Here is a 27,610-nt window from a genome sequence, read left to right on the forward strand (position 1 = left end):
TGTGTGTGTGTGTGTGTGTGTGTGTGTGTGTGTGTGTGTGTTTGTGTGTGTGTGTGTGTGTGTGGAGATAATGCTGTGAATGTCTGATAGTGTGTGGATGGGGTTTAATACTGTGAATGTGTGATATCAGTGTGCAGGTGGAGATAACGCTGTGAATGTCTGGTATTAATGGGTGGGTAGAGAGAATGCTGTGAATGTCTGATAGTGTGTGGATGGGGGTTAATGCTGTGAGTGTCTGATATTATGTGGGTGGAGATAATGCTGGGAATGTCTGGTAATGTGTGGGTGGGGGTTAATACTGTGAATGTCTGATAGTGTGTGGGTGGGGGTTAATGCTGTGAATGTCTGATAGTGTGTGGGTAGAGATAATGCTGTGAATGTCTGATATTAATTTGTGAGTGTGGGTTAATACTATGAATGTCTGATAGTGTGTGGGTGAGGGTTAATGCTGTGAATGTCTGATATCATTGTGTGGGTAGGATTAGTGCTGTGAATGTCTGATAGTGTCTGAGTGGGGTTAATGCTGTGATTGTCTAATAGTGTGTGGGTGGGATTACTGCTGTGAATGTCTGAGTGTGTGTGGGTGGGTTTAATACTGTGAATATCTGATATCAGTGTGTGGGTGGGGTTTAATATTGTGAATGTCTGATAGTGTATGGGTGGGGTTAATGCTGTGAATGTCAGTGTGCGGGTGGGTTTTAATACTGTGAATGTCTGATATCAGTGTGTGGGTGGGGATTTATACTGTGAATGTTTGATAGTGTGTGGGTGGGGTTAATGCTGCGAATGTCTGATAGTGTGTGGGAGGAGATAATGCCGGAATGTCTGATATTAGTGTGTGGGTGGTGGTTAATGCTGTGAATGTCTGATATCAGTGTGTGGGTAGGATTAATGCTGTGAATGTCTGATATAAGTGTCTGAGTGGGGTTAATGCTGTGACTGCCTAATAATGTGTGTGTGTGGAGATAATGCTGTGAATGTTTGATAGTGTGCGGGTGGGGTTTAATACTGTAAATGTCTGATATTTGTGTGTTGGTGGGACTAATGGTCTGAATGTCTGATAGTGTGTGGGTGGGGTTTAACACTGTGAATGTTTGATATTAGTGTGTGGGTGGGGTTAATGCTGTGAATGTCTGATATCAATGTGTGTTGGTGGAGATAATGCTGTGAATTCTTGATACCAATGTGTGTGGGTTTGGTTAATGTCTGATATCAGTGTGTGGGGGTTTATTCTGTGACTGTCTGATGTAAGTGTATGGGTGGGTTTAATACTGTGAATGTCTGATATCAGTGTGTGGGTGGAGATAATGCTTTAAATGTCTGATAGTGTGTGGATGGGGATATTACTGTGAATGTCTGCTAGTGTGTGGGTGGAGATAATGCTGTGTATGTCTGATAGTGTGTGGGTGGAGATAATTTTGTGAATGTCTGATATCAGTGTGTGGCTGGGGTTAATGCTGTGAATGTCTGATAGTGTGTGGGTGGGGTTAATGCTGTGAATGCCTGATGAGATTGTGTGGGTGGGGTAATGCTGTGAATGCCTGATATAACTGTGTGGATGAGGTTAATGCATTGAATGTCTGATAGTGTGTGGGTGAGATTAATGCTGTGAATGTCTGATAATGTGTGGGTGAGATTAATGCTGTGAATGTCTGATAATGTTTGGGTGATATTAATGCTGTGAATGTCTGATAGCGTGTGGGTGGGGTTAATGCTGTAACTGTCTGATGTCAACATGTGGGTGAGATTAATACCATGACTGATGTTAGTTTGTGGGTGGGCTTAATGCTGTGAGTTTCTAATATCAGTGTTGTTTGGGGGCTAATGCTGTGACTGATGTCATTGTGTAGGTTGGGTTGATGTTGTGAATGTCTGATATCAGTATGTGAGTGGGTTAATGCTGTGAATGACTGATAGTGTTTTGTGATGTTTATGCAATAAGTGTCTGATATCAGTGTGTGGGTGGGGTGAATGCTGTGAATGTCTGATATCAGTGTGTGGGTGGAGTTAATGCTGTGCATGTTGGATAGTGTGTGTGGTTGAGGGTAATGCTGTGACTGATAGTGTGTGGGTGGGATTAATGCTGTGACTGTCCGATATCAATGTGTGGGTGGAGTTAATAATGCTTTAACTGAATGATACTTTGTAGGTGGGGTTAATGCTGTGACTGATAGTGTGTGGGTGAAGTTAATGATGTGACTGTTTAATACTGTGTGGATGGGTTTAATGGTGTGAATGTCTATTATCAGTGTGGCTGGAGATAATGCTTTAAATGTCTGATATTAGTGTGTTGGTGGGATTAATGCTGTGAATGTCTGATGTCAGTGTTTGAGTACGGTTAATGTTGTGACAGTCTAATAGTGTGTGTGTGTGTGTGTGTGTGTGTGTGTGTGTGTGAGTGTGTGTGTGTGTGTGTGTGTGTGTGTGGAGATAATGCTGTGAATGTCTGATAGTGTGTGGTTGGGGTTTAATACTGTGAATGTCTGATATCAGTGTGCAGGTGGAGATAACGCTGTGAATGTCTGGTATTAGTGTGTAGGTGGGATTAATGCTGTGAATGTCTGATATCAGTGTGTGTGTGGAGAGAATGCTGTGAATGTCTGATAGTGTGTGGATGGGGGTTAATGCTGTGAATGTCTGATATTATGTGGGTGGAGATAATGCTGGGAATGTCTGGTAATGTGTCGGTGGGGGTTAATACTGTGAATGTCTGATAATGTGTGGGTGGGGGTTAATGCTTTGAATGTCTGATAGTGTGTGGGTGGAGATAATTCTGTGAATGTCTGATATTAGTTTGTGAGTGTGGGTTAATACTGTGAATGTCTGATAGTGTGTGGGTGAGGGTTAATGCTGTGAATGTCTGATATCATTGTGTGGGTGGGATTAGTGCTGTGAATGTCTGATAGTGTATGAGTGGGGTTAATGCTGTGACTGTCTAATATTGTGTGGGTGGGATTACTGCTGTGAATGTCTGATTGTGTGTGGGTGGGTTTAATACTGTGAATATCGGATATCAGTGTGTGGGTGGGGTTTAATATTGTGAATGTCTGATAGTATGTGGGTGGGGTTAATGCTGTGAATGTCAGTGTGTGGGTGGGGGTTAATACTGTGAATGTCTGATATCAGTGTGTGGGTGGGGATTTATACTGTGAATGTCTGATAGTGTGTGGGTGGGATTAATGCTGCTAATGTCTGATAGTGTGTGGGTGAAGATAATGCTGGAATGTCTGATATTAGTGTGTGGGTGGTGGTTAATGCTGTGAATGTCTGATATCAGTGTGTGGGTAGGATTAATGATGTGAATGTCTGATATATGTGTCTGAGTGGGGTTAATGCTGTGACTGCCTAATAATGTGTGTGTGTGGAGATGATGCTGTGAATGTTTGATAGTGTGCGGGTGGGGTTTAATACTGTAAATGTCTGATATTAGTGTGTTGGTGGGATTAATAGTGTGACTGTCTGATAGTGTGTGGGTGGGGTTTAACACTGTGAATGTTTGATATTAGTGTGTGGGTGAGGTTAATGCTGTGAATGTCTGATATCAATGTGTGTTAGTGGAGATAATGCTGTGAATTCTTGATATCAATGTGTGTGGGTTTGGTTAATGTCTGATATCAGTGTGTGGGGGTTTATTCTGTGACTGTATGATGTAAGTGTATGGGTGGGTTTAATACTGTGAATGTCTGATATCAGTGTGTGGGTGGAGATAATGCTTTAAATGTCTGATAGTGTGTGGATGGGGATATTACTGTGAATGTCTGATAGTGTGTGGGTGGAGATAATGCTGTGTATGACCGATAGTGTGCGGGTGGAGATAATTTTGTGAATGTCTGATATCAGTGTGTGGCTGGGGTTAATGCTGTGAATGTCTAATAGTGTGTGGGTGGGGTTAATGCTGTGAATGCCTGATGAGATTGTGTGGGTGGGGTAATGCTGTGAATGCCTGATATAACTGTGTGGATGAGGTTAATGCATTGAATGTCTGATAGTGTGTGGGTGAGATTAATGCTGTGAATGTCTGATAATGTGTGGGTGAGATATGTTGTGAATGTCTCTTAACGTGTGGGTGGGGTTAATGCTGTAACTGTCTGATGTCAACATGTGGGTGAGATTAATACCATGACTGATGTTAGTTTGTGGGTGGGCTTAATGCTGTGAGTTTCTGATAGTGTTGTTTGGGGGCTAATGCTGTGACTGATGTCATTGTGTAGGTTGGGTTGATGTTGTGAATGTCTGATATCAGTATGTGAGTGGGTTAATGCTGTGAATGACTGATAGTGTTATGTGATGTTAATGCAATGAGTGTCTGATATCAGTGTGTGGGTGGGGTGAATGCTGTGAATGTCGGATAGTGTGTGTGGTTGAGGTTAATGCTGTGACTGATAGTGTGTGGGTAGGATTAATGCTGTTACTGTCCGATATCAGTGTGTGAGTGGAGTTAATAATGCTTTGACTGAATGATACTTTGTAGGTGGAGTTAATGCTGTGACTGATAGTGTGTGGGTGGGGTTAATGATGTGACTGTTTAATACTGTGTGGATGGGTTTAATGGTTTGAATGTCTATTATCAGTGTGTGGCTGGAGATAATGCTTTGAATGTCTGATATTAGTGTGTGGGATTAATGCTGTGAATGTCTGATATCAGTGTTTGAGTGGGGTTAATGTTGTGACAGTCTAATAGTGTGTGTATGTGTGTGTGTGTGGAGATAATGCTGTGATTGTCTGATAGTGTGTGGGTGGGGTTTAATTCTATGAATGTCTGATATCAGTGTGTGTGTGTGGTTTAATGCTGTAAATGTCTATTGGTTTGTGGGTGTGGTTAATGCTGTGAATGTCAGTTATCAGTATGTGGGTGGGGTTAATGCTGTGAATGTCTGATAGTGTGTTGTTTGGGTTAATGCTGCAACTGTCTGATATCAGTATGTGGTTGGGGTTAATACCATGTCTGATATTAGTTTTGGGGTGGGGTTAATGCTGTGAGTTTCTGATATTGTGTTGTTTGGGGGCTAATGCTGTGAATGATGGTGTGTAGGTGGGGTTGATGTTGTGAATGTCTGATATCAGTATGTGAGTGGGATTAATGCTGTGAATGACTGATAGTGTTATGTTATGTTAATGCAATGAGTGCCTGATATCAGTGTGTGGGTGGGGTTAATGCTGTGAATGTCTGATATAAGTGTGTGGGAGGACTTAATGCTGTGCATGTCTGACAGTGTGTGTGGGTGAGATTAATGCTGTGGCTGATAGTGAGTGGGTGGGATTAATGCTGTCACTCACATGTGTGTGTGTGTGTGTGTGTGTGTGTGTTTGTGTGTGTGTGTGTGTGTGTGTGTGTGTGTGTGTGTGTGTGTGTGTGGGGAAGTTAGTGCTGTGAGTGTCCGATATCAGTGTGTGGGTGGAGGTAATGCTCTGACTGAGTGATACTGTGTAGGTGGGGTTAATTCTGTGACTGATAGTGTGTGGGTGGGGTGAATGCTGTAACTGTCTGATACTGTGTGGATGGGTTTAATGGTGTGAATGTCTCATCTCAATGTGTGGGAGGAGATAATGCTGTGAATGTCTAATAGGTTGTGGGTGGCATTTAATACTGTGAATGTCTGATATCAGTGTGCGGGTGGAGATAATGCTTTGAATGTCTGGTATTAGTGTGTTGGTGGGATTAATGCTGTGAATGTCTGATAGTGTGTGGGTGGGGGTTAATACTGTGAATGTCTAATATCAGTGTGTGGGTGGAGATAATGCTGGGAATGTCTGGTAGTGTGTGAGTAGGGGTTAATACTGTGAATGTCTGATAGTGTATGGGTGGAGATAATGTTGTGAATGTCTGATATCAGTGTGTGGGTGGGGGTTAATACAGTGAATGTCTGATAATGTGTGGGTGAGGGTTAATGCTGTGAATGTCTGATATCATTGTGTGGGTGGGATTAGTGCTGTGAATGCCTGACTGTGTCTGAGTGGGGTTAATGCTGTGACTCTCTAATATCAGTGTGTGGGTGGGATTACTGCTGTGAATGTTTATGTGTGGGTGGGTTTAGTACTGTGAATATGTGATATCAGTGTGTGGGTTGGGTTTAATATTTTGAATGTCTGATATTAGTGTGTGGGTGGGGTTAATGCTTTGAATGTCTGATATCAATGTGTGTGGGTGGAGGTAATGCTGTGAACTTCTGATGTCAGTGTGTGGGTGGGATTCATGTTGTGAATGTCTGTGTGTGGGTGTTTTTAATTCTGTGAATGTGTGATAATTTGTGGGTGGGGTGTAATATTGTGAATGTCTGATATTAGTGTGTGGGTGGGGTTAATGCTGTGAATGTCTCATATCAATGTGTGTGGGTGGAGATAATGCTGTGAATGTCTGATGTCAGTGTGTGGGTGGCAATAATGGTGTGAATGTTTGATAGTGTGTTGGTGGGTTTAATGCTGTGAATGTCTGATAGTGTGTGGGTGGGGTTAATGCTGTGACAGTCTAATATCAGTGTTGGTGTGGAGATAATGCTGTGTATGTTTGATAGTGTGTGGGTGGGGTTTAATACAGTGAATGTCTGATATTAGTGTGTGGGTAGGGTTAATGCTGTGAATTTCTGATATAAGTATCTGAGTGGGGTTAATGCTGTGACTGCCTAATAGTGTGTGTGTGGAGATAATGCTGTTAATGTTTGATAGTGTGTGGGTGGGGTTTAATACCATGAATGTCTGATATTAGTGTGTGGGTGGGATTAATGGTGTGAATGTCTGATAGTGTGTGGATGGGGTTTAATACTGTGAATGTTTGATATTAGTGTGCGGTTGGGCTTAATGCTATAAATGTCTGATATCAATGTGTGTGGATGGTGGTAATGCTGTGAATGTCTCATAATTTGTGGGTGGAGACAATGCTGTGAATTCCTGATATCAATGTGTGTGGGTGGGGTTAATGTTGTGAATGCCTGACATCAATGTGTGGGGGTTTATGCTGTGACTGTCTGATGTTAATGTATGGGTGGGATTAATGCCATGAATGTCTGATATCAGTGTGTGGGGGTGATAATGCTTTTAATGTCTGATAGTGTGTGGATGGGGATAATACTGTGAATGTCTGATATCAGTGTGTGGGTGGAGATAATACTGTGAATGTCTGATAGAGTGTTGGTGGAGATAATTTTGTGAATGTCTGATAGTATGTGGGTGGGGGTTAATACTGTGAATGTCTGATAGTGTGTGGCTGGGGTTAATGCTGTGAATGTCTGATAGTGTTTGGGTGGGGTTAATGCTGTAAATGTTTGATGTGATTGTGTGGGTGGGGTAATGCTGTAAATGCCTGATATAACTGTGTGGGTGGGGTTAATGCATTGAATGTCTGATAGTGTGTGGGTGAGATTAATGCTGTGAATTTCTGATAGTGTGTGGGTGGGGTTAATGATGTGACTGTTTAATACTGTGTGGATGGGTTTAATGGTGTGAATGTCTATTATCAGTGTGTGACTGGAGATAATGCTTTGAATGTCTGATATTAGTGTGTGGGTGGGATTAATGATGTGAATGTCTGATATCAGTGTTTGAGTGGGGTTAATGTTGTGACAGTCTAATAGTGTCTGTGTGTGTGTGTGTGTGTGTGTGTGTGTGTGTGTGTGTGTGTGTGTGTGTGGAGATAATGCTGTGAATGTCTGATAGTGTGTGTGTGTGGGGTTTAATACTGTGAATGTCTGATATCAGTGTGTGTGTGGTTTAATGCTGTAAACGTCTATCGGTTTGTGGGTGTGGTTAATGCTGTGAATGTCTGATAGTGTGTTGTTGGGGTTAATGCTGTAACTGTCTGATATCAGTATGTGGTTGGGGTTAATACCATGTCTGATATTAGTTTTGGGGTGGGGTTAATGCTGTGAGTTTCTGATATTGTGTTGTTTGGGGGCTAATGCTGTGACTGATGCTGGTGTGTAGGTGGGGTTGATGTTGTAAATGTCTGATATCAGTATGTGAGTGGGATTAATGCTGTGAATGACTGATAGTGTTATGTGATGTTAATGCAATGAATGTCTGATATCAGTGTGTGGGTGGGGTTAATGCTGTGAATGCCTGATAACAGTGTGTGGGTGGAGTTCATTCTGTGCATGTCTGATAGTGTGTGTGGGTGGGGTTAATGCTATGACTGATAATGTGTGGGTGGGATTAATGCTGTGACTGATAGTGTATGTGTGTGTGTGTTGTGTGTCTGGGGTTATTACTGTGACTGTCCGATATCAGTGTGTGGGTGGAGTTAATGCTCTGACTGAATGATACTGTGTAGGTGGGGCTAATGCTGTGACTGATAGTATGTGGGTGGGGTTAATGCTGTGACTGTCTGATACTGTGTGGTTGGGTTTAATGGTGTGAATGACTAATCTCAATGTGTGGGTGGAGATAATGCTGTGAATGTCTTATAGTGTGTGGGTGGGATTAATGCTGTGAATGTCTGATATCAGTGTGTGGGTGGGGTTAATGTTGTGACAGTCTAATATCCATGTGTGTTTGTGTGTGTGTGTGTGTGTGGAGATAATGCTGTGAATGTCTGATAGTGTGTGTGTGTGTGGGATTAATGCTGTGACTGATAGTGAGTGGGTGGAATTAATGCTGTGACATATCAGTGTGTGTGTGTGTGTGTGTGTGTGTTTGTGTGTGTACGCATGTCTGTGTGGGGTTAATGCTGTGACTGTCCGATATCAGTGTGTGGGTGGAGTTAATGCTCTGACTGAGTGATACTGTGTAGGTGGGGTTAATTCTGTGACTGATAGTGTGTGGGTGGGGTTAATGCTGTGACTGTCTGATACTGTGTGGATGGGTTTAATGGTGTGAATGTCTCATCTCAATGTGTGGGTGGAGATAATGCTGTGAATGTCTAATAGGTTGTGGGTGGTGTTTAATACTGTGAATGTCTGATATCAGTGTGCGGGTGCGGTTTAATATTTTGAATGTCTGATATTAGTGTGTGGGTGGGATTAATGCTGTGAATGTCTGTGTGTGGGTGGGTTTAGTACTGTGAATATCTGATATCAGTGTGTGGGTGGGGTTTAATATTTTGAATGTCTGATATTAGTGTGTGGGTGGGGTTAATGCTTTGAATGTCTGATATCAATGTGTGTGGGTGGAGGTAATGCTGTGAACTTCTGATGTCAGTGTGTGGGTGGGATTCATGTTGTGAATGTCTGATTGTATGTGGGTGTGTTTAATTCTGTGAATGTGTGATAATTTGTGGGTGGGGTGCAATATTGTGAATGTCTGATATTAGTGTGTTGGTGGGGTTAATGCTGTGAATGTCTGATATCAATGTGTGTGGGTGGAGATAATGCTGTGAATGTCTGATATCAATGTGTGGGTGGCGATAATGGTGTGAATGCGTGATAGTGTGTTGGTGGGTTTAATGCTGTGAATGTCTGATAGTGTGTGGGTGGGGTTAATGCTGGACAGTCTAATATAAGTGTTGGTGTAGAAATAATGCTGTGCATGTTTGATAGTGTGTGGGTGGGGTTTATTACAGTGAATGTCTGATATTAGTGTGTGGGTGGGGTTAATGCTGTGAATGTCTGATAGTGTGTGAGTGGGGTTAATACTGTGAATGTCTGATAGTGTGTGGGTGGGGATTTATACTGTGAATGTCTGATAGTGTGTGGGTGGGGTTAATGCTGTGAATGTCTGATAGTGTGTGGATGGAGATAATGCTGTGAATGTCTGATATCAGTGTGTGGGTAGGGTTAATGCTGTGAATGACTGATATAAGTATCTGACTGGGGTTAATGCTGTGACTGCCTAATAGTGTGTGTGTGGAGATAATGCTGTGATTGTTTGATAGTGTGTGGGTGGGGTTTAATATTGTGAATGTCTGATATTAGTGTGTGGGTGGGATTAATGGTGTGAATGTCTGATAGTGTGTGGATGGGGTTTAATACTGTGAATGTTTGATATTAGTGTGTGGGTGGAATTAATGCTGTAAATGTCTGATATCAATGTGTGTGGGTGGAGATAATGCTGTGAATGTCTGATAGTTTGTGGGTGGACACAATGCTGTGAATTCCTGATATCAATGTTTGTGGGTGGGGTTAATGTTGTGAATGCCTGATATCAATGTGTAGGGGTTTAGGCTGTGACTGTCTGATGTTAGTGTATGGGTAGGCTTAATGCCATGAATGTCTGATATCAGTGTGTGGGGTGATAATGCTTTAAATGTCTGATAGTGTGTGGATGGGGATAATACTGTGAATGTCTGATATCAGTTTGTGGGTGGAAATAATGCTGTGAATGTCTGATAGAGAGTCTGTGGAGATAATTTTGTGAATGTCTGATAGTGTGTATCTGGGGTTAATGCTGTGAATGTCTGATAGTGTTTGTGTGGGGTTAATGCTGTAAATGCTTGATGTGATTGTGTGGGTGGGGTAATGCTGTAAATGCCTGATATAACTGTGTGGGTGGGGTTAATGCATTGAATGTCTGATAGTGTGTGGGTGAGATTAATGCTGTGAATTTCTGATAGTGTGTGGGTGGGGCTAATGCTGTGACTGTCTTATATCGTCGTGTGGGTGTGGTTAATGCTGTGAATGTCAGTTATCAGTTTGGGGTGGGGTTAATTCTGTAAATATCAGTGTTGTGTTGGGGTTAATGCTGTAATTGTCTGATTTCAGTATGTGGGTGGGGTTAATACCATGACTGATATTAGTTTGGGGGTGGGGTCAATGCTGTGAGTTTTTGATATCAGTGTTGTATGGTGGCTAATGCTGTGACTGATGACAGTGTGTAGGTTGGGTTGATGTTGTGAATGTCTGATATCAGTATGTGAGTGGGGTTAATGCTGTGAATGACTGATAGTGTTATGTGATGTTAATGCAATGAGTGTCTGATAGTGTGTGGGTGGGGTTAATGCTGTGAATATCTGATATCAGTGTGTGGGTGGAGTTCATGCTGTGCATGTCGGATAGTGTGTGTGGGTGAGGTTAATGCTGTGACTGATAGTGTGTGGGTGGGATTAATGCTGTGAATGTCTGATATCAGTGTGTGGGTGGGGATAATGTTGTGACAGTCTAATATCCATGTGTGTTTGTGTGTGTGTGTGTGTGTGTGTCTGTGTGTGTGTGTGTGTGTGTGTGTGTGTGTGTGTGTGTGGAGATAATGCTGTGAATGTCTGATAGTGTGTGTGTGGGTGGGATTAATGCTGCAACTGATAGTGAGTGGGTGGAATTAATGCTGTGACTCATATCAGTGTGTGTGTGTGTGTGTGTGTGTGTGTGTGTGTGTGTGTGTGTGTGTGTGTGTGTGTGTGTGTGTATGCATGTCTGTGTGGGGTTAATGCTGTGACTGTCCGATATCAGTGTGTGGGTGGAGTTAATGCTCTGACTGAGTGATACTGTGTAGGTGGGGTTAATTCTGTGACTGATAGTGTGTGGGTGGGGTTAATGCTGTGACTGTCTGATACTGTGTGGATGGGTTTAATGGTGTGAATGTCTCATCTCAATGTGTGGGTGGAGATAATGCTGTGAATGTCTAATAGGTTGTGGGTGGTGTTTAATACTGTGAATGTCTGATATCAGTGTGCGGGTGCGGTTTAATATTTTGAATGTCTGATATTAGTGTGTGGGTGGGATTAATGCTGTGAATGTCTGTGTGTGGGTGGGTTTAGTACTGTGAATATATGATATCAGTGTGTGGGTGGGGTTTAATATTTTGAATGTCTGATATTAGTGTGTGGGTGGGGTTAATGCTTTGAATGTCTGATATCAATGTGTGTGCGTGGAGGTAATGCTGTGAACTTCTGATGTCAGTGTGTGGGTGGGATTCATGTTGTGAATGTCTGATTGTATGTGGGTGTGTTTAATTCTGTGAATGTGTGATAATTTGTGGGTGGGGTGCAATATTGTGAATGTCTGATATTAGTGTGTTGGTGGGGTTAATGCTGTGAATGTCTGATATCAATGTGTGTGGGTGGAGATAATGCTGTGAATGTCTGATATCAATGTGTGGGTGGCGATAATGGTGTGAATGCGTGATAGTGTGTTGGTGGGTTTAATGCTGTGAATGTCTGATAGTGTGTGGGTGGGGTTAATGCTGGACAGTCTAATATTAGTGTTGGTGTAGAGATAATGCTGTGTATGTTTGATAGTGTGTGGGTGGGGTTTATTACAGTGAATGTCTGATATTAGTGTGTGGGTGGGGTTAATGCTGTGAATGTCTGATAGTGTGTGGGTGGGGGTTAATACTGTGAATGTCTGATAGTGTGTGGGTGGGGATTTATACTGTGAATGTCTGATAGTGTGTGGGTGGGGTTAATGCTGTGAATGTCTGATAGTGTGTGGATGGAGATAATGCTGTGAATGTCTGATATCAGTGTGTGGGTAGGGTTAATGCTGTGAATGACTGATATAAGTGTCTGACTGGGGTTAATGCTGTGACTGCCTAATAGTGTGTGTGTGGAGATAATGCTGTGAATGTTTGATAGTGTGTGGGTGGGGTTTAATATTGTGAATGTCTGATATTAGTGTGTGGGTGGGATTAATGGTGTGAATGTCTGATAGTGTGTGGATGGGGTTTAATACTGTGAATGTTTGATATTAGTGTGTGGGTGGGCTTAATGCTGTAAATGTCTGATATCAATGTGTGTGGGTGGAGATAATGCTGTGAATGTCTGATAGTTTGTGGGTGGATACAATGCTGTGAATTCCTGATATCAATGTTTGTGGGTGGGGTTAATGTTGTGAATGCCTGATATCAATGTGTAGGGGTTTAGGCTGTGACTGTCTGATGTTAGTGTATGGGTAGGCTTAATGCCATGAATGTCTGATATCAGTGTGTGGGGTGATAATGCTTTAAATGTCTGATAGTGTGTGGATGGGGATAATACTGTGAATGTCTGATATCAGTTTGTGGGTGGAAATAATGCTGTGAATGTCTGATAGAGAGTCTGTGGAGATAATTTTGTGAATGTCTGATAGTGTGTGTCTGGGGTTAATACTGTGAATGTCTGATAGTGTGTGGCTGGGGTTAATGCTGTGAATGTCTGATAGTGTTTGTGTGGGGTTAATGCTGTAAATGTTTGATGTGATTGTGTGGGTGGGGTAATGCTGTAAATGCCTGATATAACTGTGTGGGTGGGGTTAATGCATTGAATGTCTGACAGTGTGTGGGTGAAATTAATGCTGTGAATTTCTGATAGTGTGTGGGTGGGGTTAATGCTGTGACTGTCTTATATCATCGTGTGGGTGTGGTTAATGCTGTGAATGTCAGTTATCAGTTTGGGGTGGGGATAATTCTGTAAATATCAGTGTTGTGTTGGGGTTAATGCTGTAACTGTCTGATTTCAGTATGTGGGTGGGGTTAATACCATGACTGATATTAGTTTGGGGGAGGGGTCAATGCTGTGAGTTTCTGATATCAGTGTTGTATGGTGGCTAATGCTGTGACTGATGACAGTGTTTAGGTTGGGTTGATGTTGTGAATGTCTGATATCAGTATGTGAGTGGGGTTAATGCTGTGAATGACTGATAGTGTTATGTGATGTTAATGCAATGAGTGTCTGATAGTGTGTGGGTGGGGTTAATGCTGTGAATATCTGATATCAGTGTGTGGGTGGAGTTCATGCTGTGCATGTCGGATAGTGTGTGTGGGTGAGGTTAATGCTGTGACTGATAGTGTGTGGGTGGGATTAATGCTGTGACTGATATGAATGTGTGGGTGGGGTTAATGCTGTGACTGTCCGATATCAGTGTGTGGGTGGAGTTAATGCTCTGACTGAATGATACTGTGTATTTGGGTTTAATGCTGTGACCGACAGTGTGTGGGTGGGGTTAATGCTGTGACTGTTTAATACTGTGTGGATAGGTTTAATGGTGTGAATGTCTATTATCAGTGTGTGGGTGGAGATAATGCTTTGAATGTCTGATATTAGTGTGTGGGTGGGATTAATGCTGTGAATGTCTGATATCAGTGTGTGGGTGGGATTAATGCTGTGAATGCCTGATAGTGTGTGGGTGGGGTTTAATAGTGCGAACGTCTGATATTAGTGTGTGTTTGGAGATAATGCTATGTATGTTTGATAGTGTGTGGGTGGGGTTTAATACTGTGAATGTCTGATATTAGTGTCTGGGTGAATTAATGCTGTGAATGTCTGATAGTGTGTGTGTGTGGGGTTAATGCTGTAAATGTCTGATAGTGTGTGGGTGGGGTTTAATACTGTGAATGTCTGATATCAGTGTGCGGGTGGAGATAATGCTGTGAGTGTCTGATATTAGTGTGTGGGTGGGGGTTAATACTGTGAATGTCTCATGGTCTGAGATGGCCTGCACCTGTCAAACTTTGGATTCTGGATACTGGCAAAGGCTCTTGCCACCCCTATAGTGCCTTTTTTAGGCAAGGTTCAAATGACAAATTCACCACAGTAACAGGTACAAGTAAGCAAAACCTGAGGGTAATGCTGCTCAATGCTAGAAGTCTAAACCTGAAAATGCACTCACTCGAGGCACTCCTTAAAATGGAGAACATCGACATCTGTGCAGTGACAGAGACCTGGTTCAAAGCTCCAGAGAGCACCCCTGCATTACCAGGCTATAATTCATACCACACCTTCCGGCCACCAAACCCGGACTGAAACACTAAAGGTGGAGGCATGTCCATATTCATTAAGGATATCCACACCTCCAAGCTAGTTGCTCAGCATAATGCATCTGAGATTATCCAAGTTCAACTAACTCTGGGCAAAACCACAATCCAGATTGTAGCTTTCTACAGACCCCCCACCATGCCCCAGGATTCCCACTCCTCTTTTCTTGATACACTGGAAAATATTAAGGTACAACCCAACACCCTAATAATGGGTGATTTCAACTACCCCATCATTAACTGGGAAAACTACTCATGTACCAACTCTTTTGCTCAATGTTTTCTGGAATTCATCAAGCCCAATACCTTGGATCAACTTATCCACACCTCCACCAGGGGCAGCAGTATCCTAGACCTGGTCATCACCAACATGGGTGACCGGTGTTCCACACCAGAGGTCAGCTCCTCGTTGTTCAGATCCAACCACAAACTAATCACCCTAGACATCCACATACCGCTCCCACCCCCCATTAGGAAAACAACTGCAAATAATTAATCCAAAGCCAACTTCATGCTTCTTAAGACAGAAGTGGCAAACTTCACGACACCCATGCAGATGGACAATGGAGGTATGACTGCTGAATCCTACACAAATACACTTTATAAGCACTTACACGAGTGCATGGATTGGGCTATCCCTAACAGAACCAAGATGCTATCCTCCAAAAAAAGGAAGCCAATCTGGTGGTCTTCTGCCATAAACAAACTCTACAACAGAAGAAAGAAACTGTTGCAAAAAAGAGTAAAATCCCATGATTGGAGGAACTCGCTGGTCAGCCTCAGTAAGAAGCTGAGGTCCCTCATTAAATCCTCCAAAGCTAGTTATGAAAACAAAATCACCACTGATTCTAAAGACAACCACAAAGCATTCCATAGCTATGTCAAGAATCTCAATGGCAACACTCAGATCTGATCTGAGTTACAGCACAATGACACTAAATATACAGAACCAACTGATATTGCCAACATCCTGGCAGATAGGTTCAGTGCTAACTTTAGCCCCCTCCCACCCTCTAAAGGGCACATCTTTATACCGGAAGAATGCAAAGCTTCTGTAATCATGGCTGCACAGTTAAAAACCTCACTCTCCAAAACCATGAACACAGCATCCATGGGACCTGACAACATCCCAGGCTGCCTTCTACATGAACTACAGAATGAACTGGCACCCCATCTAAGTACCATGTTCATTCACAACCTCACCTCAGGCTTTGTTTCCATTGAATGGCGCACCGTGATGGTTATCCCACTCCACAAAGGGGGGGCCACAACACACCCCAGGAACTACCGCTCCATTAGCCTGATGAGCCTGGTCTGCAAGGCCATGGATTGTATCATCATGGAACTCATAAACAAAGACATTGGAGATCTCAAAAATCTGGACCCCACACCGTATGGGTTTGTAAAAGGCAGATCATGTCTCCTAAAACTGATAGACTTTTTTGAAGCAGTCACCAAAGCCATAGATGAGGGTAAGGTGGCTCACACAGCCTATCTAGATCTCACCAAGGCGTTCAACAACACCCCCCCACTCTGGAATTATAGATAAACTCACTAAACTAGGTATAAATCCCTATGTCACAAGATGGTTTGACAAATGGCTTACTGACAAACCCACACTGTGAAAGTAGCAGACTCCAAATCAAACTTCAGACCAGTGACAAGTGGAGTACCACAGGGTTCAGTCCTGGGTCCCCTCCTGTTTGATATCTACTTCTCTGAAGTACAGGCTAACACAGAAGGTCTTTGGCTAACAAAATTTGCAGATGACTGCAAACTAGGAGCCATAATTGAAACTCCTAATGATGTGGACATCCTCCAAAAGGGCATCACTGAGACAGATGCCTGGTGTCAAAGCCATAGTCTCAAGCTCAATGCCAAAAAGTGCATTGTCATCCCCTTTGGTAAAAACTCTGTACCCATGAACTACCATATAGGCAGTAGTCTACTTAACACCAAAAGTGTGATAAGAGACCTTGGGACACAGGTGGACAGTAGTCTCTCCTTTGATAATCACATCGCCACAGTGGTCAGGAAATCCTTCTATGTGGCACACCTCATCACAAAAGGTTTCTCATCCAGAAAAAAATAGGTCATTGTTCCCCTCCACTCATCACTCATTAGATCCATTATAGAATACAATGCCCCTTTTGGTATGTACCTCACAAGACATCTACAACAACTGGAAAGGCCCCAGAAATACCTCACAAAGAGGATTACTGGCCTCAAACAGATGCCCTATGCAGACCGACTCAAAAAACTCCAGCTTTACTCTGTCACATATTGCTTACTCAGAGGCAATCTCTGCCTAACATACAAAGCTATGTCAAACCCAGAGATGTTGGACATACTCCACTTAAAGAAATCCCAATCCCTCCGAGCTACACGCTCTAGGGACATAAACCTTGTCGCCACAATAAACAGGACATGCTGGAGGGATAGATTCCTGTCCCAGAGACTTCCCATACTCTGGAACAGACTACCTATCTATATCAAACAGATCTCCTCATTAGCACTCTTCAAGAAAAATCTTGATGATTGGATGGGTAATAGGAATTTCACCCCAGGGATCACTTCTGTGGTTCTGCTTGACAGGGGCACAGGAAAACAATTTTCTTGAGTGGTGAAAGCCAGGGTACCTTTTTGGCTAGGCTTGTATAGGCCCTAGGGCCAATAGCCTAGTACCTACCTATGAACCTATGAACCTATAATGCTGTGAATGTCTGATATCAGTGTGTGGGTGGGATTAATGCTGCGAATGTCTGATTGTATGTGGGTGGGTTTAATGCTGTGAATGCCTGATAGTGTGTGGGTGGGGTTTAATATTGTGAATGTCTGATATCAGTGTGTGGATGGAGATAATACTGTAAATGTCTGATATTAGTGTGTGGGTGGGGGTTAATACTGTGAATGTCTGATAGCGTGTGGGCGAGGGTTAATGCTGTGAATGTCTGATATCAGTGTTTGGGTAGGATTAATGCTGTGAATGTCTGATATAAGTGTCTGAGTGGGGTTAATGCTGTGACTGCCTAATAGTGTGTGTGTGTGTGTGTGTGTGTGTGTGTGTGTGTGTGTGTGTGTGTGTGTGTGTGTGTGTGTGTGTGGAGATAATGCTGTGTATGTTTGATTGTGTGTGGGTGGGGTTTAATACTGTGAATGTCTGATATTAGTGTGTGGGTGAATTAATGCTGTGAATATCTGATAGTGTGTGGGTGGGGTTAATGCTGTGAATGTCTGATAGTTTGTGGGTGGGGTTTAATACTGTGAATGTCTGATAGTGTGCGGGTGGAGATAATGCTGTGAAAGACTGATATCAGTGTGTGGGTGGGGGTTAATAATGTGAATGTCTGATAGTGTGTGGGTGAGGGTTAATCCTGTGAATGTCTGATATCAGTGTGTGGGTAGGATTAATGCTGTGAATGTCTGATATAAGTGTCTGAGTGGGGTTAATGCTGTGACTGCCTAATAGTGTGTGTGTGGAGATAATGCTGTGAATGTTTGATAGTGTGTGGGTGGGATTTAATACTGTGAATGTCTGGTATTAGTGTGTGGGTGGGATTAATGCTGTGAATGTCTGATAGTGTGTGGGTGGGTTTAATGCTGTGAATGTCTGATATCAAGGTGTGTGGGTGGAGATAATGCTGTGAATGTCTGATAGTGTGTGGGTGGAGATATTGCTGTGAATTCCTGATATCAATGTGTGTAGGTAGGGTTAATGTTGTGGATGTCTGATATCAATGTGTGTGGGGGTTTATGCTGTGACTGTCTATTGTTAGTGTATGGGTAGGTTTAATGCCGTGAATGTCTGATAGTGTGTAGGTGGAGATAATGCTGTGAATGTCTGATAGTGTGTGGGTGGGGTTTAATACCGTGAATATCTGATATTAGTGTGTGGGTGGAGATAATGTTGTGAATGTCTGATAGTGTGTGGGTGGGGTTTAATACTGTGAATGTCTAATATCAGTGTGTGGGTGGAGATAATGCTGGGAATGTCTGATAGTGTGTGGGGATTAATACTGTGAATGTCTGATATCAGTGTGTGGGTGGAGATAATGCTGTGAATGTCTGATAGTGTGTGGGTGGGGATTAATACTGTGAATGGCTGATAGTGTGTGGGTGGAGTTAATGCTGTGAATATCTGATATTGTGTGGGTGGAAATAATGCTATGAATGTTTGATATTAGTGTGTGGGTGGGGGTTAATGCTGTGAATGTCTGATATTAGTGTGTGGGTAGGATTAATGCTGTGAATGTCTGATATAAGTGTCTGAGTGGGGTTAATGCTGTGACTGCCTAATAGTGTGTGTGTGGAGATAATGCTGTGAATGTCTGATAGTGTGTCGGTGGAGATAATGCTGTGAATTCCTGATATCAATTTGTGTGGGTGGGGTTAATGTTGTGAATGTCTGATATCAATGTGTGTGGGTTTATGCTGTGACTGTCTGATGTTAGTGTATGGGTGAGTTTAATGCTTCGAATGTCTGATATCAGTGTGTGGGTGGAGATAATGCTTTAAATGTCTGATAGTGTGTGGATGGGGTTAATACTATGAATGTCTGATAGTGTGTGGGTGGAGATAATGTTGTGAATGTCTGATAGTGTGCGGGTGGAGATAATTTTGTGAATGTCTGATATCAGTCATGGCTGGGGTTAATTCTGTGAATGTCTAATAGTGTGTGGGTGGGGTTAATGCTGTGAATGCCTGATGTCATTGTGTGGGTGGAGTAATGCTTTGAATGCCTGATATAACTGTGTGGGTGGGGGTTAATGCATTGGATGTCTGATGGTGTGTGGGTGAGATTAATTCTGTGAATGTCTGATATCAGTGATTGGGTGGGGTTAATAATGTTACTGTCTGATATCATTGTGTGGGTGGGGTTAACGCTGTGACTGATTGATAGTGTGTGCATAGGGTTAATAGTGTAAATGTCTGATATCATTGTGTGTGTGTGTGTGGGTTAATGCTGTAAATGACTATTGGTGTGTGGGTGTGGTTAATGCTGTGAATGTCAGTTATCAGTTTGGGGTGGGGTTAATGCTGTAAATGTCTGATAGTGTGTTGGGGTCAATGCTGTAACTGTCTGATATCAGTATGTGGGTGGGGTTAATACCATGACTTATATTAGTTTGGGGGTGGGGTTAATGCTATGAATGTTTGATATTCTGTGGGTGGAGATCATTTTGTGAATGTCTGATAGTGTGTGGCAGGGGGTTAATGCTTTGAATGTCTGATGGTGTGTGGGTGGGGTTAATACTGTGAATGCCTGATGTCATTGTGTGGGTGGGGTAATGCTGTGAATGCCTGATATGTGTGTGAGTGTGGTTAATGCATTGAATGTCTGATAGTGTGTGGGTGAGATTAATGCTGTGAATTTCTGATAGCGTGTGGGTGGGGTTAATACTGTGAATGTCTGATATCATTGTGTGGGTGGGGTTAATGCTGTGACTGATATCATTATGTGGGTGGGGTTAATGCTGTGACTATCTGATATCATTGTGTGGGTGGGGGTTAATGCTGTGACTGTCTGATAGTGTGTGTGTGTGTGTGTGGGGGGGTTAATGCTGTGACTGTCTGATATCATTATCTGGGTGGGGTTAATGCTGTGACCATCTGATATCATTGTGTGGGTGGGGGTTAATGCTGTTAATGTCTGATATCAGTGTTTGGGTGGGGTTAATGCTGTGACTGTCTGATATTATTATGAGGGTGGGATTAATGCTGTGAATGTCTGATATCAGTGTGTGGGTGGGGGTAATGCTGTGAATGTCTGATATCATTGTGTGGGTGGGTTAATGCTGTGAATGACTGATACCAATTTGTGGATTATGTTAATCCCGTGAATGTTTGTTGTTAGTGTATGAGTGTAGTTAGTGCTTTGAAAGTACAGTGCCAATGTTTGGCTGTGTTTGTGCTGTAAATATCTGATATCAGTGTTGGGGTAAGGTTAGTGTTGTGAATGTTTGATATAAATATTAGTGTCTGTGAGAGAGGGATTTGTACAGTAAATGACTCCAATAAGTGTGTAGGTGGGGATGATGCAATGAATGTTCGCCTACAGTATGTGTTTGGCATTGGCACAGTGAATGGCAAATATCCTTGAGGTAGTGGAGTTAATTCTGTGAATGACTATTATTACAGTGGGAGTGGGATTGATGCTGGGAATGTCTGATATCTTTGCGTCAGATAGTTTAATGATATTAATGCCTATGATCAGGGAAGGACTGGTTCATTCAGTCAATATTTGATGTCAGCATGGCACCATGATTAGAGCTGTAAATGCCAGATAAGGTGTAGAATTACAGATACTTTAATAGCCAGCTTGGGATACAAGTATGGTTGCCAGCAGAAGATAGTCCTGTATGAAAGGACAGACCTACATTCAATGGACTGAAGCAATGAAAGACTTTGAGTTTTGAAGTATAGTGGGAAAGGAACACAATAACACGAAGGATGAAGACTGCCTTTATATTCTAATTTATCTAATAGTGCGGGGGTGGGGTAATGTTGTTGGAGTATTTCTCATTTTTGTACTACCTGATACAGGCATTATTCAATTTATTTTGTATTTGTTCACAAAATGACCTCATTACTACTTCTGCTTTTAAATTTATAATTGGGTTTAACACTGTAGTCAGGTTTTTAGATTTGCTGGAGATGCAGTTATGCTCCAGTAATGCATGACAGGAAATGGCTCTAGGACATTTGGACAGAGGACACTAGGCTAAATGTGTCCTTGCCCAGGTAAGTGGCCACCACTACCTGAGTGAATGTCTATTGTTCTTCTGCTTATCAATTCTTTGGGGACCCCCCCCCCCCCCGAGGATCCCCTATTCTATATTACTTTCGTTAATTCTCACAGCAGTTCTGACTTTAAATTCAGATTATTAATGTATATGTACAACATACTTATTTTTACAGGGAAAGTCACAAAACAACTTTAGGCTGACTTTATAAACTTTTAGGGATGGTTAGATATGTATTCCTTAGGGACTGACATGGTTAAAACTAAAGGTGCATTTTTTTATGAAATTCTGTCTGACATCTAATATAGTGGATGATGGTTCTACCATAGAGTGGGTTGCATGCTTTAATTAACCAGAGATTGAATCTGGAAGCCAATTAAAGTTTTACTTAAAGACTGGCACCTAGATAAGAAGGTATATCCAAAGCTGGCTTAACTTTAAAAGGTAAAACGTTTTTGCAAAACTAACAGGATCCATAAATCCATCAACATCCCGTTTTTCCCATTTTGTCACATGGGGTCAGGGTGTCACTTCAACAGTGACCATCATCTAGAGCCAAGGATCAAACAGCTGGGTGGCTAGCTCTGCTGTGGCTGTTCTTCAATACTACACACACACACACACACACACACACACACACACACACACACACACACACACACACACACACACACACACACACACACACACTCTTATGGCTTATTTAGAGTGTCCAATCCAGTTACTACAGGTCTTTGGAATGCAGAATAAACTGGACCCTCCCCCAGAGGAAACCCAAGCGAACATAGGGAGGACATGCAGACTCTACACAGAAGGCACCCCAAACAAGAATTAAACCAGGAACCCTCTTGCTGTGAGGTGACAAAGATCTCTATTGTAATAATTGTTTGATTCTATATGCTTGTTGCAGGCAAGCTGACTGTGATTAATAATTTCATCTTAAATTTATGTTTAATGCTTCTTTACCTAGACATCATTGTTTTAATACTGTTTTAATAGAGCACCCTCCATTGATAGCAGGGTTAAATGCATAACTGGGATTCTGGTTTATAGACTGTATTATAAATAATGTCCTGCAGAGTTTTTCAAATCAGTGAGAGTTACAAGGTCTAGCTGCTTCTCTTTCGTCTGCTTGGGAAATTCCTGTCTATAAGAAAATGAAGTTGAAGTTTCAGTGCTCAGTGTTTTTATAATTGTTTTAATGACTAAATGTTTATTTATATATGCTGATTTTAATATTAGAAGGTATGTTTAGAATGTCAAAATTATATGCTATGTCTATTTGCTTATGTCTTCAATGAACTGTTTTACTTGAATTCATGAAAACAAGTATTAATGTAAAGATAGAATTGAGATCAATAAAATACTGAAATAGAGATAAAATCAATCAGTAAAACAAAACTGGGGCAAATCTGAGGAAGTAATACAACTTGTTTGCCCTATTTTGCCATAAAACGTAAAATAAAACGAGACAAAGATTGCAGGAACAACATATCCAAAAATGTAATTTAAGTGAAATACATTTATGGCAACACCCTTTTGCAGAATATTATTCTCATGTTCCAGCGGGTACTACAACATATGTCGAGAAATACAAGGTTACAACTCAGAAGCCTTCAATCTGAGCCTCATAGTCTCGGTCTGTAACAATGAGCAAGTCGTTTAAATTCTTTGTGACTCTACAAGTAACCTTTAGATTTTTGGACAAAAAAGTGAAAATAAAGTTTAGTTCTTGAAAAAAGAAAAGAATGTGGCTTACCCCAATAGCGTAACGGATAATGTCTTTTCTATTACAAGCTTCAATTGCTTCTTCAAACGTTGTTTTTGTATCAGTGGAGGCACCATCTGTGATGGTGATCAAAAGCTTGTTTGCATTACTGCGTGCACCAGCATCCTTTATGAAGATTTCTTCCCTGAAAGCAAACAAAAATGAAAAGTAATTGGAGAAAATGGTCTGGACCTGAATACAATACAGAGAAGTGTTACAAAGAGATGCAAAACAGAGCAGACAGGCTTTTAATATGTTATGTACATTCTGGTTACCTTCAAATCCAAGTCTTCTCATGTCTGAAAAGAATTGTTTTTCTGTTCCAGTGAATTCTTGCAACCCTTTCATGATTTTATCATCCTAACTCATAAAATCTTTTATTTAAATCATCATCTCTCCTTTGAAATATAAGCTTTATCACATTGTTAATACAACCCTCTACTCTGTTTTTATGTCCATATATTTTATACCGCTCCCTCTGAAAAATACCTCCTTTATAGAATCTACTGATTCTCCAACAGAATCAGACAACATATGCCAGAGACTTGGTCAACCTTCTGTGTGTTCATCTCCGATTTAGTTTAATTTATATACAACCATAGTGTGATGAAATGCAACTCAGTATAAAGTTGTGGAAAGGTACTGTCCTGAGCATGCCATGTAGAGTTAAACTCTGGCACCTTACAAAAATTAAAATATGTACATACATACATACATGCATACATACATAAATAATTAATTCAATCAAACAAGCAATCACAACAGCTTAGTGTGGCTAAAGGAAAACATAATATAAAAGCACAATCTGCAATAAAACCAAGCACTGCCATAAAATATGAAAATACTTTACTGCCAATACAAGAAATCTTGGCTTGTTTTAATTTACACTGTTTTAAACAAATAATATTTTGTGGATGATCAAAAAAGAGAGCTCAGCCTCACCAATATTTACCCAAGAAAATAATGAATTCAAGAAACTAAATCTTAGTAGTAGAAAATGTAATCACCAGCATTTTCCAGAATTATTTGCAGAACCAGTATTAACCCATCCCCAGCAGGCAGTAGTCTGTGAGCTATAGACAGGAGTAATAGTACTTTGACCCTGGTCATGTAAGAACCAGAATCTGAAATGCTGACCAATCACAACCCAGACAGAGTTATTCTCTTAGAAAAGAGGGGTGAGGTCATAAGATGAGATAATATCCAACATCATGGCCACACAAGTTTTTACTGCCTATGAGCGAACAGTCAGTAAAAGAAAGCCTTAGATTCAGAGTATTGCAGAAGTGAAGCCGTGACAAAAGCAGGTTGTGAGTCAATGTTTACAGGTCAGAATGTGTTATCATTTCCTTATTTCTAGAGCCATTCTAAAGCTGAAAATATAAAGATTTAGTCACTGCAAATCCCCTGCATTTCATTGTCACCTTATTACCCAGTAACACTGGAAGCCCACGCTCTGAAGACATCATTTCCAACCCATTGTCACCCCTGAAAGTAAGACGGCACAGACAGGAAACCTGAGATGAATGAACATTGCCAGATACCAGCACCATCTTGGCCTTATCTGTGCTCAGTTTAAGTCAGCTCCAATAGCCACTTTAGAAGAGCATCTAGGCACCTGGCTCCAGAGATTAGAGGGATAAAGCCCTAACTATGACCCCGATGTTTGGAGTTTCATTAGTAGCTCAGGCACTAGAGGACCCAGGCGGGGAGAATTGGAGCGAGCAGCTACTGTCATCCCACCCATCTTGAAGGAAGGTAGTGATCTTAAATGCCACATTGCACACTTCTATCAGAAGAAAGGTGTCTTGCAGGCAGCAACATTCAGGATATGTGCTTGGTCACTGTCCTTTGCTTGGTCACTGTCATGCCACATAAGTGGCAGCCTTCATGGTAGGAGTGAATGCCTCTGACTGAACACCACTAGGCTCATTAAAGGCAGGTAAAGGAAGACTGAGCTTAATTTGACAACCCTTATCTACAAAGAATTTTGTAGCCATTTCACACTGAGAGGAAGGAAAAGCCTTATGGGTATTCAGACAGGGTGGGCTACAAAAGCTTGGCTGGGTGATTATAAATGGCATTAATCTCATTAGACAAGAACATTGCCTTCTTATGTAAGATTTCTGAATGTATGCAGTGTGATGGGCATCCAGTCTACATTTGTCATTGAAAAGGCCCAACTTCCTCCAGGTACACTTTAACCTTTGACCAGGTCTATGTTACTCATAATGATTATGATCAGATCAGTGTTCCTGCCTCTAGATGCACTTTAACCTTTGACCAGACCTATGTAGCTGAAGATGATCATAATCAGATCAGTGTTCCTACCTCCAGATGCACTTTAACCTTTGACCTGGCCTACATAGCTCATAATGATCATTATGAGATCAGTGTTTCTACCTCCAGATGCACTTTAACCTTTGACCAGGCCTACATAGCTCATAATGATCATTATGAGATCAGTGTTCCTACCTCCAGATGCACTTTAACCTTTGACCAGGCCTATGTAGCTCATGATGGTTATGATGAGTTGAGTGTTCCTATCTTCAGATGCACTTTAACCTTTGACCAGGCCTATGTATCTCATGATGATCATGATCAGATAAGTGTTCCTATCTTCAGATGCACTTTAACCTTTGACCAGGCCTATGTTGCTCATAATGATCATGATCAAATCAGTGTTCCTACCTCCAGATGCACTTTAACCTTTGACCAGGCCTATGTGGCTCATGATGATCACGATCAGATCAGTGTTCCTAGGTCACTGCAGAGAATGGGTGCACATGCAAAGAGCTGAGTTGATTCAATGCAACAGAACCTGCAGTGTTTAAGGCAGATGCAGTGACCTAAGCACCAGCATCCCCTGCACTGAAATGTAGCCAGCGGTAGTACCAGCCAAGGATAAAGTCAGTGTGTGTGATATGTCTGGCAACAAACCCAGCTGAACATTGTGTTACTCAAGTATAGGAAGCTACAGGCAAGAGTCAAGCCAGACTATGGTCAGGTTATGACTCTTATTTTACCAGCAGGCCAAGAATGACCACATCAAGTGAGAAGACAAGGTTGAATAATGCCATTTAATATGAGAGGGAGAGAAAACCTCCTGAGCAAAGCTGAATCCTTCTATAATCCCAGAGCACTTCATAGCAACTTTGAGCATCCCTCAGATTCAAAAACTAAATTTCGACTGCAAAATAAATGCAGCAGCTCCTGGAATTTGCAGTAGTGTGTCATTAAATCTGATGACATGGGGCAAAGCCCCACACTCACAATGTTAGATATAGGAACTTTAAGAGCACTCGTCCATAGAGTGGGGCAATGCTTTCAAGTACTGATATGCTTCGAGGTACTGACACCATGGGCTTAGTATGTTTCTCATGTTCAGCACTTTCAGTCCTGGTCTTCCCAGGATTGAAGTTATAAACCAAAATTTTAGCAAGAAAGCTAAACTTAAAAAAACAACCACAGGGCAGTATGTAAAACAACAACCACAGGGCAGTATGTAAAACAATAACCATGCCTTGGAGTACGGCAGGTAAAATGTGAAAGAAACAATGTCACTAAAAAGCCACTACAGAAAAATTACCTTACTTCTAGGAGATACTGAATATGTATGAGAAAAAAACACAACTAACTCAATAGTTGGAAAACAAGGCTCAACCAGATATATTCCAGATGGATGTCAGACAGACAAAGTCTACATTATTACTTGCAATCCTCCTAATACAAAAGACACAAAGCACCTTGTCTGAAACAGTCAAGGCAGTAAAAGATGAAAGCCCACTCCCGAAGAGATATTTGTATTAGAGTGGTAACACAATTAAATAAAATAAGACATCATGATCTCATGGTAAAAAAAAAAATAGAAAGCTTCACATGGCACATAATCCAAGGACACTAGCACATAATAAATATTAATACCATAACAACATAAATTCAGTTTGGAAAAATGCCCCAAGTCTGTGACTGTCAGAACAGAAGAAAGGGGTTACAATGTATTCAGAAAGTGTAAGAAAGAAATGCAAGGAAATCCAGTATATGAGCTCAAGAAACTCCATGTCCACAACATTAGCTTCAGAGCTCCTTCTACATAAGACTATTTCATTAAAAAATAGATTAAGGGCAGTGACCTACACAACACATACTGTGTCCCACATATCATTATGCAATATGAGAGTGACCCTGTCCCAACTGAATATGAGAGTGACCCAGTCTATCCCAGCTGCTTTTATATAATGTGAGAGTGACCTCACACAGCACCCACCCTGTCCCAGCTGCCTTTATATAAAGTGAGAGTGACCCCATACAGCACCCACCTTATCCCAGCTGCCTTTATATAACATAAGAGTGACCACCATCCCTACTGCCATTACATAATGTGAGACATCTACCCTGTTTTGGTTGTGTAATGACAGACTGACCTCATTCAGCACTCATCATGTTCAAGCTGCCTTTATATAATGTGAAACACTCACTCTATCAAAACCACCTTTATATAATGTGA

General features: G+C 41.7%; 1 protein-coding gene across 1 annotated transcript in view; it reads right to left on the reverse strand.

Moving 5' to 3' along the window:
- ITGAL (integrin subunit alpha L) overlaps positions 1–27,610 on the reverse strand; it is a 1,030,513-nt gene that overhangs the window by 628,249 nt on the left and 374,654 nt on the right. Inside the window, exon 8 of the mRNA XM_044086682.1 lies at positions 23,095–23,248. Within this exon, the coding sequence (XP_043942617.1) occupies positions 23,095–23,248 (154 nt within the window). The remainder of the gene's footprint in view (positions 1–23,094; positions 23,249–27,610) is intronic.

Source organism: Protopterus annectens, chromosome 10.part0 (genome assembly GCF_019279795.1).
Source record: "Protopterus annectens isolate FY-2018-M chromosome 10.part0, PAN1.0, whole genome shotgun sequence".
Classification (NCBI taxonomy): Eukaryota; Metazoa; Chordata; order Ceratodontiformes; family Protopteridae; genus Protopterus; species Protopterus annectens.